Here is a 15158-nt window from a genome sequence, read left to right as displayed (position 1 = left end):
GTATTTTGGTCCACATGGTCTCTTTCCATGTTTTAGTATGTTTTTAGCATCATCTATGAGGTAAAACAGTTGGAACATAGCCAATGGCTATAACCAGGTCTATTAACACTGTCTAGTCTAGTACTAGCATATTTCATTGGTTTGCAATGCCCCTTTTGATGAGTGTTAACAGGAAAGTCTGAGGTTTAGTTCCAAGCTCCTGCAGTCATGTTAAGGTCCTTTTATCAATACAACACTGAGTTCCATATTGTTCCTGCTGCTGTGTCATTGGCATGTGAATGGGTATGAATGGCAAAGTCCAACCTGCGGTATGAAAACGCCAAGTTGTCAGCCAACTATAAAAATGCAATGGAAGCTCAAGACTGCTAGATAAAGCTCTCTACGTATGTTTTACCCTAAAAGGAGGTTTCTGTTTTTTTTTCCTGGTTTCTGGTTGTAAAAAAAAACGGGCTAAGTTTTTGTTCCTGCCCCAAACAGATCAACCCTTCTAGGGCTCAGATGGTATAGTGTGTAGCAGGGCTTGGCATTAATTCTTTTGCCCTTAGTGACTGTGGCTAGTAGTTTTTCAAAGTTACAAGCCATCCTGAGTTTTCACTAGCGACAATTTTGTTGTTGGGAAATAAAGTTGTACACAATAAAGGTTGGCTATAATGAGATATCACCCTCATCTAGCAGGGAAAAGAAAGAATTGCATATGTGTGCTGGCGTAGCAACTTTGCAGATATATACAACACTGTAAAAATTAATATTAGGGCCCAACATAAAATAGTTAACAAGTTTCACAGTTTTTTTTTTAGTTAAGAGGCCCAACTGAAAACTTAATGTTGCCATTTAGTTTGCATACCAGGCTCAACTAAAAATCTCAAGTTGGCAGAACATTTCTCAGCAGAAATGTATATTTCAGTTGACTCAACTAACGTAGACGAGCACAATATATAACAAAAAATTGTCAGCTCAACTTAAATCTATATGTTCACCTGGTATGTATCTTACATAACTGAAAAACTCAAAGTCATGTTTTGTGTGAGCTAGCTAAAACATGCACTCATTTCATAATTTGTTCATTCGACATTAATCAAGTTGGATTTTTGCATCAACATCAGCCCATTGCAATAAGCATTCTAATTCACAAACACTGGCAATAACATCCAAGCACTGATAAAGTGTAGCACCTGTTTTCAGCTGATAGATTCAACCTGCCAAAAAGCCTAGTGAGAGTCACCGTGGCATCTATTGCTTGAATTCCACCTGCACTTGGCTGGTTGAAGAGTGTTAGTCAAGCCCTTCTACCTAGTGTCCAGCCAGTGTCCTCAGTTTCAGTGAAGGATGGTTAGCCTTCATGGTTTATGAATGACCCATATGGGTCAGCCAGGCTCACTGGAAACTCATCCAGTACCGGTGGTCTTTGTCTACATAGTATACCAAATTGAAGTCCACAAACTGTATGTAAATTAGAATATCATGTAAACATTATTTTTTTCCCATGATTTACTTCAGGAAGTTACATATTAATATAGTCTAGATTCATCTCATACAAAATTAAACATTTCAAGACTTTTTTTGTTTAAGTGTTGATTATTACAGTAACGCTCACTATAATCAAAGTCCACTATCTCAGAATATTAGAATATAACTACACAGCAGTTCAAAATGGGTTTATAATACAGAAACATTGACCTGGAAAATTATGCAAATTTATGTACTCTGTAATTGGTTGCAGCTCCTTTTGCACAAACTGTTGCATCTACTGTATGTGACATGGCGTGCAGGGCGACCAGTCTGTGGCACTGCTGGGGTGTTACGAAGCCTAGGATGCTCTGATAGCAGCCTTCAGCTCATCTGTATTGTTGAGTAAGGTGTCTCTCATCTTCCTCTTGACATTTCCCTGGAGATTCTCTATGGGGTTCAGGTCAGACCAGTAGGTTGGCCAATCAAACACAGTAAAACCATGGTCAGGAAACCAGTTTCTGGTAGTTTTGGTTTCACTGTGGGTGGGTGCACAGTCCTCTTCTCCGTAAAGCTTCTCAGCAGTTGGAGGCACATTGGAAAACTTCACAATGGATTCCAAGCACACAGATTCCTTACCTCTCAGATCCTGCTCCAGGCTCTGGGACCTTGATTTCGAAATTGAATGCAAAATTTAGTTTCATGTAAAAACAAATCTTTAGACCATTCTTGACACTAAGAATATGCACTTGTAGCTCATCTTCTGGGCCCGTCTGTGTGGTGGCTCTTGATCCATCGACTTGAGCCTCAGTCCACCTTGTGAGGCTCCTTTGAGCTCCTGAATCTGCTTTGTTTGATAGTCCTCTGAATGCTGAGCTCATCCCTGTTGCTTTATCACTTTTTCTTATCATGAACCATCTTCATGAATACAGTATGCTTTGATACAGCCTCTGAGAACACTCTGCCCTATCAGCACTGACCTTCTGTGGCTTACCCTCCTTGTGGAGGATGTCAATGATTGTCTTTTGGACATTTGCCAGGGCAGCAGTTTTCCCCATGATTATGGTTGTGTGTACTGAATCAGAGTGGTAGAATAAAGGCTCTGGAAACCTTTGTAAATTGGACTTTTCCACAATTTTTTAACATTTTGAGATTGGATTTTTGTGAGCTACAACTAAATATCATCAAGATTAAAACAAAAAGGTTTTGAAATATTTTAGTTTGTATGAGATGAATCTAGAATTTATGGAAATGTAACTTTCAGACATAAATCACAAGGAAAAAAATAACTTTTACACGAAATTCTATGTTTTTTAGATGCACCTGTATATTCCAATGAGATCCACTCTGATCCATGCACAGCTGACGCCAGCCTAATACAACAATATTGAATTTTGCCTAAACTTGGCTGTTTCTAAGAATTACAGTACAAGTAAAATCTTGGATCCAACACCACTGCTTTCAACTTTCCATGCAGTTTTCATCACTCGATGCTTGATGAATGTGGCGAGCCTACATTCTGAGCAAACCTCGCTTGAACATACTGATTTTGATGTGCACAATGAGGTGCAAGAAAACATGAAACAGAATAAATGATGTGTTTGTCAGAAACCATGCAATATATTCTCCCGTGTTCTAGCATACAGATAAACTGAATGGAGCCTGTCTGCATGTTCCCAGTGATCAGATGTAGAAAAGCATTGGTTAGAAATAGAACACTAGATTATTAACCCTATGATGAAAGGTACACTCTGTGCGTAGAGATAAATCAGATCTGGCTGAGTTACATTTAGTGAGTCACAGTGTTCTTCAATCCCAGGTAAATGAAGTGGGATCAGATGTGCATATTCACCATATGTATTTTTGCCTCCAAATATTTAATTAAAACGCCATCCTGTGCTGCCCTGGGATAAGGAATCTAAAATGGAGGGAAATTACCCCAGCGCGGGAGGGAGGGAGAGAGAGGCAAGACTCTTCTTGGCTGGCTATTCAGTGTTGCTATGCTGCTGTAAGGAGCGAGAGAGAGAGAGAGAGAGGGAGGAAAGGAGGGAGGGAGGGAAGGAATGGAGGGGGAGGCTGGAGGAGAGAGAGGCCTGGCAGACTGTGGGGGAGGCGGAGGCCTCATCTGCAGTGCTGTGTGCAGAAGGAGTGCTTAGCAGCCTTTCAAAGGGGGAAGGGGGAGGGATGGGGAAGGGAGCTGGGGGGAGGGGAGGGGAGGAGAGGAAAGGGGGAGTCAGAGAGGGACAGGGAGGAGAAGATGAGATGAGAGGGGTGAGGTGGATAGAGTGGGGGCAGACGGGAGACGGCAGTAGAGGGGGAGGTAGAAGGAGGAGGAGGTGGTGAGACAGGAGGGGAGAGCAGGAGTAGGGGGAGGGGATGGTGTAGAGACTGGCGCCCCCTGTAGCTGAAGGAGGGAGACAGAGAGGCCCTGGTGAGCTGTCAGACACAAAGAGGTGCATGCTGCTGAGACAAAAACAGCCCTTACACTTAAGGCCAGGGAGGATAATTGATGGGACTGACCACACTGAAGTTTAGAATCCCTCCCATCTCACCTGCAGCCTACACCACCTGTGCAGCTTTATCACAAGGGTATGAGAGAAAAGGAGACATATTAGAGCATTTGGGGTGAGAAACATGGGGGAAATGCATTTAAGAAGGGAGTCATGTACTCTGATTTTATCAGCATTAAGGGGCAGACTGTCGAATGAGTTTAAAGTTATAAGTACCAGGGTGTTGCCATTGACGACAAGCAATCTCTAAATGGAAATACAGATGTAGTGTTCATAAAAGCACAGCAGGGACTGCACTTCCTTTGAAGCTCATAGGGTTTGGGGTGAGCAGCAAATTAATTACACTTCTTTACTATTCCATGATAGTCTTCCCTCACTTCTGCTGTCATCACCTGGTTTCCTAACCTTTCATTAGAAGATAAAGGGATCTTAGAAAACATAGTTAAGGTTGCCAGAGGAGTCACTCTTGTAAAATGACCTGTTATGTTAGAGTAGCGTCTATGGTTCAAGATGTCTTACAGTGTCTTGAGCATCCTCTCCATGCTGAACTTGAGCTCTTAGCCTGCAGCAGGAGATTTAGATTACCAGAGGCCAAATCCATCCTTCCACCCATTATCTATTCCTCTTGTCACATATGGGGCCGTGGGGGGCTGGAGCTGATCCCAGCTGTCAGTTGGATATGAGGAGGGGTACACTATGGACTAGTCGCTAGTCACTCACAGGGCTGACAGATGAGGTGCTTTTTAACCAAAATTACCTGAAACTTTTAGCTCCAGGGACTTTTCTTGAGGTAACTAAGTGGTTCCTGAGGCCCATTGCTGTCTGTGTTTCTACCAGGGTCTAAAATTTAAGGAAGATTAAGGAAATGTGGCATCCTGATACAGCCAGGCTTCAAGAAGACATGGAAGAGCAAAAGACTTTAGCTCTAAAATTGACAGACCAGAGAGCATTGTCAACAATTAGAAAGTTGATGATCTGGGTGTAAGAGTCATTGAAAATTTACTGATCAGCACTGCAGTACCCACCAGTACTTTCTAAGCCTTCGGAAGGTACCACCCCTTTGAGCAGGAACTCTTCAACGCTTAGATTTTTAACACCGAACTACATTGAGACCTTGGTCCGTGTGTTCGAAAAAGAACAAAGGTTCCTAAAATATCCCCTCCTCCTGGGAAAAGTTCCTGCAGTCTAGAACAGTTCCTCTACAGGTCCCTAGTTCCTGGGGGAGTTCTTGCAATCTAAAAATTACAAAATTCCTTTAAAGGTCCTGAGTTCTTTGGGAAAGATCCTGCCGTTATTAGTAAGTTATTTAGTTCCTCTAAAGGTCCCTGGAGTCTGGGGAAGTTCCTGCAGTCTTACTCTACTGAGTTCCCCCTAGTTCCAGGGGGAAGTTCCTGTAGTCTAAAGTTGCTTGGTTCCTTTAAAGGTCCCTAGAGTCTGGGGAACTTCCTGCTGTCTTAAAGCACAGTGTTCTGCTGAAGGTCCCTTGTTACTGGGAAAAGTTCCTGCAGTTTAAAGCAGTTCCTCTAAAGTTCCCTAATTCCTGGAGAAGTTCCTGCAGTCTAAAATTACAAAATTTCTTTAAAGGTCCCAAGTTCCTGGGGGAAGTTCCTGCAATCTAAAAGTACAGAGTTTCTTTAAGGTATCTGAGTTTATGGGAAAAGCTCCTGTAGCCTAAAGCAGTTAAGCAGTTCCTCTAAAGGTCCTTCTTCCTTGGGAAGTTCCTGCAGTCTTAAACTACGAAGTTCCTCTGATGTCCCTAGTTGCAGGGGAAGTTCCTGCAGTTTAAAGTTACTTGGTTCCTTTAAAGGTCCCTGGGGTTTGGGGAAGTTCATGCTGTCTAAAAGCACAGCGTTCTGCTGAAGACCCCTAGTTCCAGGGAAAAGTTCCTGCAGCCTAAAAGTATTGAGTTCCGCTAAAGCAGTGGTTCCCAACCTTTTTTTCCATTGAGCGCCCCCTTCACATATCTAGGAAGAGCTATGAATCCTGGGGATGCTGTGATCTAAAAGTATAGTTTTCCTCTAGAAGTCCCATGCTTCTGGGAAAAGTAACTGAAGCCTTATAGTGCAGAGTTCCCTTCAAGGTCATTAGATCCTAAGAAAAGTTCCAGTTGTTTCAAAGTACAGACATCCTCTCAAGGTTCCTTAGTCCTCAGGAAGTTCCTGTTGTCTAGAAATTCTAGTTCCTTTATAGGACTTCATATCCTTGCTAAGTTCCAGCAGTGTAAAACTACTGATTTTCTGTAAAGGACCCTAGCTCCTTCATCTGTAAAGGACCCTAGTTCCTGCAGTCTGAATGTTCCTCTAAAGGTTCCTTGTTCTGGTCGCTGGTGTAGCCTAGTTGGCAGAGCTGGCACCCATGAGCAGAGGCTAAAGTCGTCAAAGCACTGGTCGTGGAACGATTCCCTGTCTCAGTGCATGTTTGATGCGTGTCTTTCTCTCCATATTTCATGCATCTCTTCAGCTGTCCATTGAAATAAAGGCAACATGTCCAAAAATGGTAAGAAAGGGTTCCTAGTTCCAGGGAGAGTTGAAAAAGCACCTATAGAGACAAACACTCTAGTTGCAGTTAAGATATACCAGTGAATCAAACAAGCTTGTTTTTTGTCTTTGGGAGTAAACTCGGGTATTTTTTTAGGGAACCCATGCATGCACAGTGAGAACATTCATATTCCATACCAAAAATCCCTGACAGACATGAGTTTGAACTGGGAACCTTCTTACTGTGAGGAGACAGCGCTTACCACTCTACTACCATGCAGCCCAGGCAAAATCAAACATGATAGTCTTTTAACACTCAAATCTTTCACATCTAAATATTAAAAATGACCCTTTAGAATTCTTTATTTTTCACTACTGATGTTAAATGATGGATATGTTCACTTTCAGATGTCCTTTAAATATTCTTGTACCTTTGTAACCTGAGACTGTTTGTCTCGGTTTTCCTGTATATTAGGGTTTTACCTGGCTTCAAAGCAAGTTTTCCTGAGGGAAAATGATTTGCATGTGAAGGGGATCTTGGGCAGGTTGCGATGCAATATCAGTTGTGGTGGTGTAACTGATGGCGCCCCCTGTAGGGAACATACAGGAGCTACTTGAGATTCTTTTTTTTAAGGGGGTAAAGGAACAAATATGATGTTGTGTGTACAAAATGTTACCATGCACTTTGCATCCTCTGAATATTGCATGTCGCCAGAAGTCATCTAGATCAGAGCATCACACAAACCAGGACGACAACAACAGCACAGAGGGAGAGAAGGGAGAGAGAGGGTGGGGAGGAGGAGACGAGGTGGGGAAGGACTAAAGAAAGGCCTTGCAGACTGCAGGGGAGACAAGAGTCCTCTTCTGCAGAGATGGGGGGGCAGAGAGAGCAAGAAAGAGATGGTTGGTATTATGCCTACTGCTTTTAGAAGGCCTTGCTACAGTGGAAATTATGCACAGAAAGAATGTGGTGAAACTGAATCATTCAGCAGGGAGAGAAAAAGCAACATTACAAAGAGGGAATGGGGGAAAAAGAGAATGAAAGTGGGTCCTGTGGCTAACTATTAGAGATAAAAGTCATATGTATGATTGGAAGGGGAAAGAAATACACGGCAAAGAATAATAATGAAAGGAAAGCAAGCTGCAAAGAGGAGATATGACAAGGAAAGATACTCTTACCTTTTTCATGGCCAATTGCAATCCAGCATTTCAGCAGACATGAGTGCAGGGTAGAAGCATCCTTTTGTACTGAGTCTGGACAGGGTCAGGGTTGAGGAGTCTGTTTGAAATAGAGCAGGAGAGAGCAACCCATCAAGCCTCTACCTACAACTAAAATATTTTTACCCAATAAAAAGTCTTTTATTTTTGTAAAGGGAATGAAAATGTGAAAGAATGTCATATTTCAGCAAAAATCCACCAAAGGATATTTTCATCAGATTTTTTTTTAATTCTCAAGACCCATTTGTGGCTTTATGTTCAAAACTTGAACTGTATCATAAAGGGGATATATATTCATAGGGCTGAAAACAGAGGCCTCTCTAAGACATCTATCAACTATGTTTGTAATTTAAAGTGAACAGGTGTAGGATTATACCATCCATTCTTCCGTTTACTGTTGCTTTTGTCAGATCTTGTTACAGCCAGCTAAGCAAGGTAGTCCAGACGTCTCTATCCTCAGCATTGCTTTCTGTCTGGGGAATCCTAAAGCATTCCTGATCTAGATTAGATGTTAATCCCTCCAGTGTATTCTGGGATTACCCTGGGGTCTCCCACCGGTTGGCATCTGGAAAGCCTCCAAGGAAAGCACCCTGAAGGCATCTGGGAAGTTGCCCAAACCACCTCAACTGGCTTCTTTTGATATGAAGGAGCAGCAGCTCTTCTTAGAGCACTCTGCGGATGTCTTAGCTCTGTTCCCTGTCTCTAAGGGTAACTCCAGCCTTCCTACAGAGGAGACTCATTTTGACTGTTTGTGTCCCAGATCTCATTCTGGTCTTCACAACCAAACCATGACCATGGATTGAGTCGAAATGAAAGCTTGCCATCCCTTCATCTTCTTTACAAGAAAGATCTGGTATAACGGAAGCTACAGTTTTGCCTACCCCCCTTTCAGTCTCAAGGTCCTGAGATGCTGTGACAGCTTCACATATGACTGCAAATAAATCTTAGAAAATGAGAAATGGCTCTTTATTTACTTTAAAGAAAGAGGCATGAAGGTTTGGCCGTTGCTTATTCAATTTAGAAGCACCTGTGAGGTTTTCACATCTGTTTTAGATAAAACAACAGAATCACATCATCTGCAAACAGCCAAATATAAAAGCTTTATTTTCTTACTATAAGAACTGAAGAAATGTCTCACTGTGGATAACCGAGCATGGTAAGCTGAGGGCTTCTGTGGCTCTTTTGCAGAGCTGGTAGTGTTGATTTCCTTAATCAAAAGGTTCCCAGTTCCCTCCATGTTAGAGTGTCACTAAGCAGAACACCGAACTCCACATTGCATTTGATGGCTTGGCCAGTAGTGTGTTTGAGTGGGATTAGCTATTGGGCATTTTAGCATCTTCTGTCACCTTGTGAATGGGTAAATTTGACATGTAGTGTTTCATATATGAATGCCAAAAGGCCTCCATGACCCTCTTTTGGATCCTGACCCACCAATTAAGAACCACTGCTTTAATTTCTTCATTCCCAACCTGGAGTCCTAGCCCCAACAGGGGACGGGCCCAAGATCTGAGGGGCACAAGGCTTTCGTCTGTTCTGCAACTGTTGAAATTACATTTGCACATATTTATACTGGCCAATTGAAATACTGATAATAAAACTTTCGGAATAATTTATGCAAACATCTTTGTAAGGAACAAGTGCTGTTAAACCTTTTCTGTTGGGGTAGTAATAAAAAAAAACTAAATTTAATATCAATTTTTGACAACATTGTTTCTTTCCATTTTTTTCTTTTTCTTTTGCACAGGTCTTGGATGGGGCTCAACTTTTTTTAGATACAAGTAAGGGGGCTCCATGGAAAACGTGTTGTGAACCATAGCTCTAAATTGTGCTCAACAGGAACTACATCACCTTGCTTGCTTGGGGTAAACATGCCGAACTTTTACCTGAAGTACTCACACAGGTTTGCAGCAATTCATGCCAACCTTGGTCAAGGTTAATGTTTGAAAAGGTATGAGGGAGAGTGATTTTGACTTCTTTGCTTGTACAGGAGTGCAGTTCATATGAGACAGTGTGTCAAAAGAAGAAGCCGACAGATGCTGCACCAGTAAGACAGCAGAAATGAGCTCATGGCACCATCATCTCAATACAGAGACATAGGAGACAGAGGGGAAGTGTGTAAACCAACAGTAAAGAGAAGGAGGCAATCAAAATGACAGGCAGGGTAAATGTATGTGTATGTTAGTGGGGTCCCTAAGTTGAGCGGCACAAAAAAACCTGGCATGGTAGCAGAGGCACCACTTAGAAGTAGAAAGTGGTTGTCTGCTGCATAGCACTGTCCATACTGCAGAGGGGTTGGTGGGAGAGATGAGGTCCACTGGGAAGTCAAACACATTAACTTCAAAGCTGTTTTTTGGGAAACTGAGAAGTGCTTTTAAAGAAAAGGGTGAGGATGTTATTGGTGAATAAATGAAAAGATATGAAGATATGTTTACGTCTTGGGATGTTAAAGATATACATCTTTTAATCTATTAAGTTAACATTTTATAATATCATAGGGCAGAGGTCATACAAAATCTCAGCACTTACTAAGTCTTGTTCAAGAACATTTCAGAACGACGGATGTTTTCAACCAGTTGTCTAAATATTTTTCCTCCTGCAAACCTAACATTCAGTCCTTACACAATATTGTCAGTGTGTTCTAAAAAAAAAAAAAACAACGGGTAATGCTGGTAATTGCATACTGCACAACAACGAAATAACATTTCAGTACATTGACAGAAAGGACTGGAGGTCATGTTGTTTACTGCACCTGGAAAAAAAACAATTGAAGTCCACAGAGGCAGTTGGCTTCAGGTCCTTGAAATGAACCATATAAGCACTGGCAATGTGTTGGTTGCTTGTTTGAAACCAAACAAATAAAGTTATATCAAGCCAAATGGCCTCTGATACAGCATGGGCAAGTGATGTTCACAGGCAAAGGAAGTCACTGGCTATGTCAAAAGCACCGTGGTGGTTTATGTTCCAAACAACAAGCAAGCGAGAAAAAAAAAACATGGCTCCAGTGGCCTCTCTTTGGCTGGTAGAATAATAACAATAATAATAATAATAATAATAATAATAATAATACACCCATGTGCATGCAAACTAAAACAATGATGCAAAACAACTAAATAGAAAATATTTTCTAAATTTCGCATTAATAACAGAAAATCTAGAATGATCTTTCAGAAAATACTGAGTATTTTAATTAAACTTAATGCTAAAAATAAATACCTTTTGCATAAATGAAATTTATAGCTCCAAAATTCAGTTTCCTAAAGAACAAGATGTAAATTTACTCTTTTAAATTGTTTGTGTACAGCATTTGTCAACAAAATTAAGAATCATGCTGCACTGGGTAAATAAAATTATTAAAATCAATATCAACATCAATTACACGACAGAGCAGTAGTAAAATAGCAATGTCTTGCACATCTATTGGCATAAGCAAAACTTTCAATGCTGAACTTTTCAAAAAGCATAAAAATACTGCGCTCTCTTAAGATTCCATAAGGATTTCTTTTATTTTCTATTGTCAATATTACATTTCCCAGGGTCGTTACGGCAATAGAGAGGAAGCCCTTAGAAATCCAGGTAAAATTAGTCAAAAATGCCCAAATTAAATTGAGTGCTGGGGACCAAAGTATGGACCTTACCTAATTCAGGTTCAAAGCTGATAACAAAAGAACAGAAAATAAGTATTGACACCTGTTTTACTGAGGACCCAAATTTTCAAACTTGAAAGTCCAAAAAGGCTTAAGGTTGGCAGACATTCTTCTATGTAGCACTGCTAATAATTGCCTGGAAACAAATAGGATTAAATATTTGATAGGTTTTTGGAATGTGTGGACTCTTTCTGATGCAGTAGGACTGTTTTTGATGGAATATTATGATCAGGAGAGTACAGGAATGGTGAGATATGTCACTGTTGTTATTGTTTGTTTGTTATCTGACAAATGCATTCATTAAACTGCTGCAGTGGTTTTATCCTGGACTGGTTAACATGGTCAGAATCCTGAGATCAGAGCTTTCTGTTGAAGTATACACATATGGACAGTCTTTTTGTAAATAACTGAATTGTTTTAAAAAAAACTGCTGGCCCACCAGTGGGCTCTCAGGTTTGTACTGTAAGTTATTAACTGGATGACAGAAGATGCAACGTCTTAAACTTTAGACATTGGGATTTACACAACATTGCACTTCCAAATATACTGTAGAATATTATGTCTTTGAGATAACTAGAAACATTTTACATCTTCTACATTTTGGTAGTTTTACCTCTCATCCAGATAAGTTTAGTAAGTTAATCTCTGAAAGAAATCAGCCACATTTTACAATTCCTGTATTCTCAGTTATTATAGAGAGCTCTTTTTTAACCCTGTGCTTTAACTTTTTTGTAACTGCTGTGAACGGTTTAAGACTCGGCCCAGTTTTACATTTTCTATGATTTTTTTAAGTTTCCAAGTTGAAAACAGCTGTGTGGCTTTTTACATTCACCCCCATGACACTCACAATAATACTACCTAATGGTATAAAATGTCTTTTCTTGCACATTGGCATCTGCTAAGTGAACAAACACAATCCCTTCAAAAAGCTCCTGATTTCATTATTATCATTATCATTGCATTGACAGCTATAATACATGGCAGGAACTCCTGGCATTTCTAAAATGTTGTATTTGTACATAACCTGGAAAGACAACATTTCCAGCCATTAAGAAGCTTGATTTTGACTTGTGAAGATTTTTTTCTTATAATGTAATAGTATCTCTAGTATGATCTAGTATGATGATCTAGTATGATGTAATTTACAACAGCATTTGAAATGAAATTCAGATATTTATCCACTGAAGTTTTTTAATTCAGAATGTTGAATATTAATGGACACTGTCTGCTGTGCGAAACGTAAGAATATTTCACCTTTACTACAGCTGAAACCATAGGATAAATACAGAAAAGCAAGTGGGTGCATGCGTGGGGATGGTGGCCTACAGAAGTGGGCCTTTATACCTTTTGGCCAGTAGAGGTCACTATAGTGTAATAAACAAAGGGCAGTTGTCTGTAGCTTTTACTAATATAAACTTACAATTTAAACATCTAAAATCTAAATAAAGGCTTTTCATGCAGGTCCTAGGCTAACAGTTTTTAACACTTCATATCATATATACCCAAATCATAAACTACACTTTGTATGATAGAATGGGAATGCATGTATCTGAGGTCCAATATTTTTATAAACTACATTATAATAGAGATAGTAAAATCATGAACACGAGCCTCCTAATTACCCTTTTATACGTTTCGGTAACACTTTCTATGAAGCCTACCTCTATAATCCATTATAACACATGATAACGTTCTTAATGCATCATAACGCACCATGATGCCGTGATCATAGTTACAAGCACTCGTGGCTATTTATAATGCTTCACATCAGTAATCATAACTACTTATAATGCCATTGACCAAGGTTAAGTATAAACATACCTAATATAAATACATACATTACTTATAACGTGTTAAGAATGACTAGAATGGATTAAAAGTCTACGAAATTTAATACTCTTAGATCTTTACATATATGGCCAGCAACACAAATATGGTGGATTAACCCCCAACGATTGAAGTCATTTGAATAGTTGCCTCATAGTGTGTGATAATCATCGCCACAAAGCATTCTTAATATTTCTGAATAGCACATGAACACAAAAATAGAACATGTTTATAACTCACCATAGACACTGACATTATAATAAGTTATGAATACTGAAGTATCATAAAAGGCAAGAGTGCTGTAACTATGGTTATATAGCATTATAGATGCGTTATGATACTAAATCATTTTAAGTATGTTTAAATGTGAATGATGCATGATAAAGGTAGGCTTTATAGTGATAATTACCCAAAAATTCTTATCAAGAAGGTGAATTTACTAAATGAACTCTCTTTTGGAGAGAGAATTTGAAAGATCATTTTTTTGTTAAAATTATTCAACCTTAACAACCAAGAGGGGATTTATTTATTTACTTACTTACTTTATCTATTCATTTATTTAAATTATGTCTTATGCTTATATGTAGCTATTTTATATGGACCAAGACTCGGATGTCATACTTGGATAAGACTTGCATTGTAGCTAGGGTGCTTTTATTTTGAAGGTGAGGAGGCTGAATCTTATTTTGTAGTTTCGTGTCGCCTCTCTCCAGGCTCTCACACTGAAGGAGTCATGGGAAGAGGTGGATCGACAGACTCAGTACACACTGTAGTGGTGTAGCGGACAGCGGCAACTATGAGAGGAGATAAGTTTACAGGCTGAGCTCGGCTGATTGGCGGCCGTTGTCGTATTCTTGGAGAGAAAACAGAAAAACCGTTGGACGTCGACACGTCGTGGGACGGTCTGTGTTAACGGTTCTGAGGACACATCAGGATACCGAGCGGCGGCGGCAGGAGAACCAGGAGCAGGGCGAGTGAGTGAGAGCTTTGGCGGCGGTCCCGCTGCTAGCGAAACATGAACAAAAACCACCGAGTGCCGAGCAACCGTTCTCTGAGTGCCGTGGAGGTGAAGAGCAAGGTACTTCAGGAGACTTCTTTATCTGTTAACGCTTTGTTTCTAAGCTAGCCTTCACTCTCCTCGAGATCATTACTGCGGCTAATTTAAGTTAGCCCGCTAAGTGGCTTGATAGCAAGTTATGATGTCGCACGAATTACATAAGTTATGCAAAGCAAAATAGGTTCTCTTTCACCAAATGACTAGTTGGTAGCTTATCATATTTTAAACTTAATTTTTATTGAGTTGTAGTTTGATTCTAAGTTGGTTAAAAGACGGCTAGTAAGCTAGTAAGTTTGAAGGTGGTTATTATTGTCAGCTGACGCCGCAGTGAGCCAGTGTCACCTGTCACAGCCTCATCCGCCGCTCCCTCTGCTCATTTAATTAACAATGACTGTAAAACTTTGAGACAAATTTTCATTTCGACACAACCATAAGGGAAGTCTACTAAATTCAAAAGACATCTGCGTGACATGTATCCCGTCAAGTCGTGTTATAATCTTCTTTTCATGGTTTAGGCTACTCCTGTGCATACAGGTGTCATACGGCCTGTGGTACACTCATGGCTGCTTCCGCCACATGCAGCCCGCCTCCTGCCTGTGACACTATTGCACTCACATTGAGAGGCTTGACTTCATTTGTTTACACAAACTGTGACCATTTTGTTAAGGTCACCAGCTCCACAGTAAACAGTTACAGTACAAGTTTTACTCAAAGTAATAAAATGCCCTTTAAAGTCATTCATAAACCGAGTAGTCCAGTACTGTGAGATGTCACCCTGTGCCCAAGTACTTACAAGAAAAAGTCCAGGGACCTGTTTGTTTTCACAACAGAAAAAGTAATAATTCTGATGTCTTGCATTAATGGACAGAGTTGATGAGAGTTCAGGCTGGCAGTGAATTGTGGATGATCTTTTGTCAGCACTGGGCAACTGTAACCACAACACTTGGTACTTTTCATCAACACCACCGATGGGACATAA

At 40.3% G+C, this 15158-nt stretch overlaps 1 protein-coding gene across 1 annotated transcript in view; it reads left to right on the top strand.

The window, feature by feature from the left end:
- Positions 1 to 13864: 13864 nt before the first annotated feature.
- Positions 13865 to 15158, top strand: part of pard6b (par-6 partitioning defective 6 homolog beta (C. elegans)) — a 42744-nt gene continuing 41450 nt past the window's right edge. Inside the window, exon 1 of the mRNA XM_041799486.1 lies at positions 13865 to 14200. Within this exon, the coding sequence (XP_041655420.1) occupies positions 14138 to 14200 (63 nt within the window). The 5' untranslated portion in view covers positions 13865 to 14137. The remainder of the gene's footprint in view (positions 14201 to 15158) is intronic.

The sequence above is a fragment of the Cheilinus undulatus genome, linkage group 11 (assembly GCF_018320785.1).
Source record: "Cheilinus undulatus linkage group 11, ASM1832078v1, whole genome shotgun sequence".
Lineage (NCBI taxonomy): Eukaryota > Metazoa > Chordata > Actinopteri > Labriformes > Labridae > Cheilinus > Cheilinus undulatus.
Note: the sequence above shows the minus strand (reverse complement) of the source record. Positions and strands in the feature narration are given on the sequence as shown.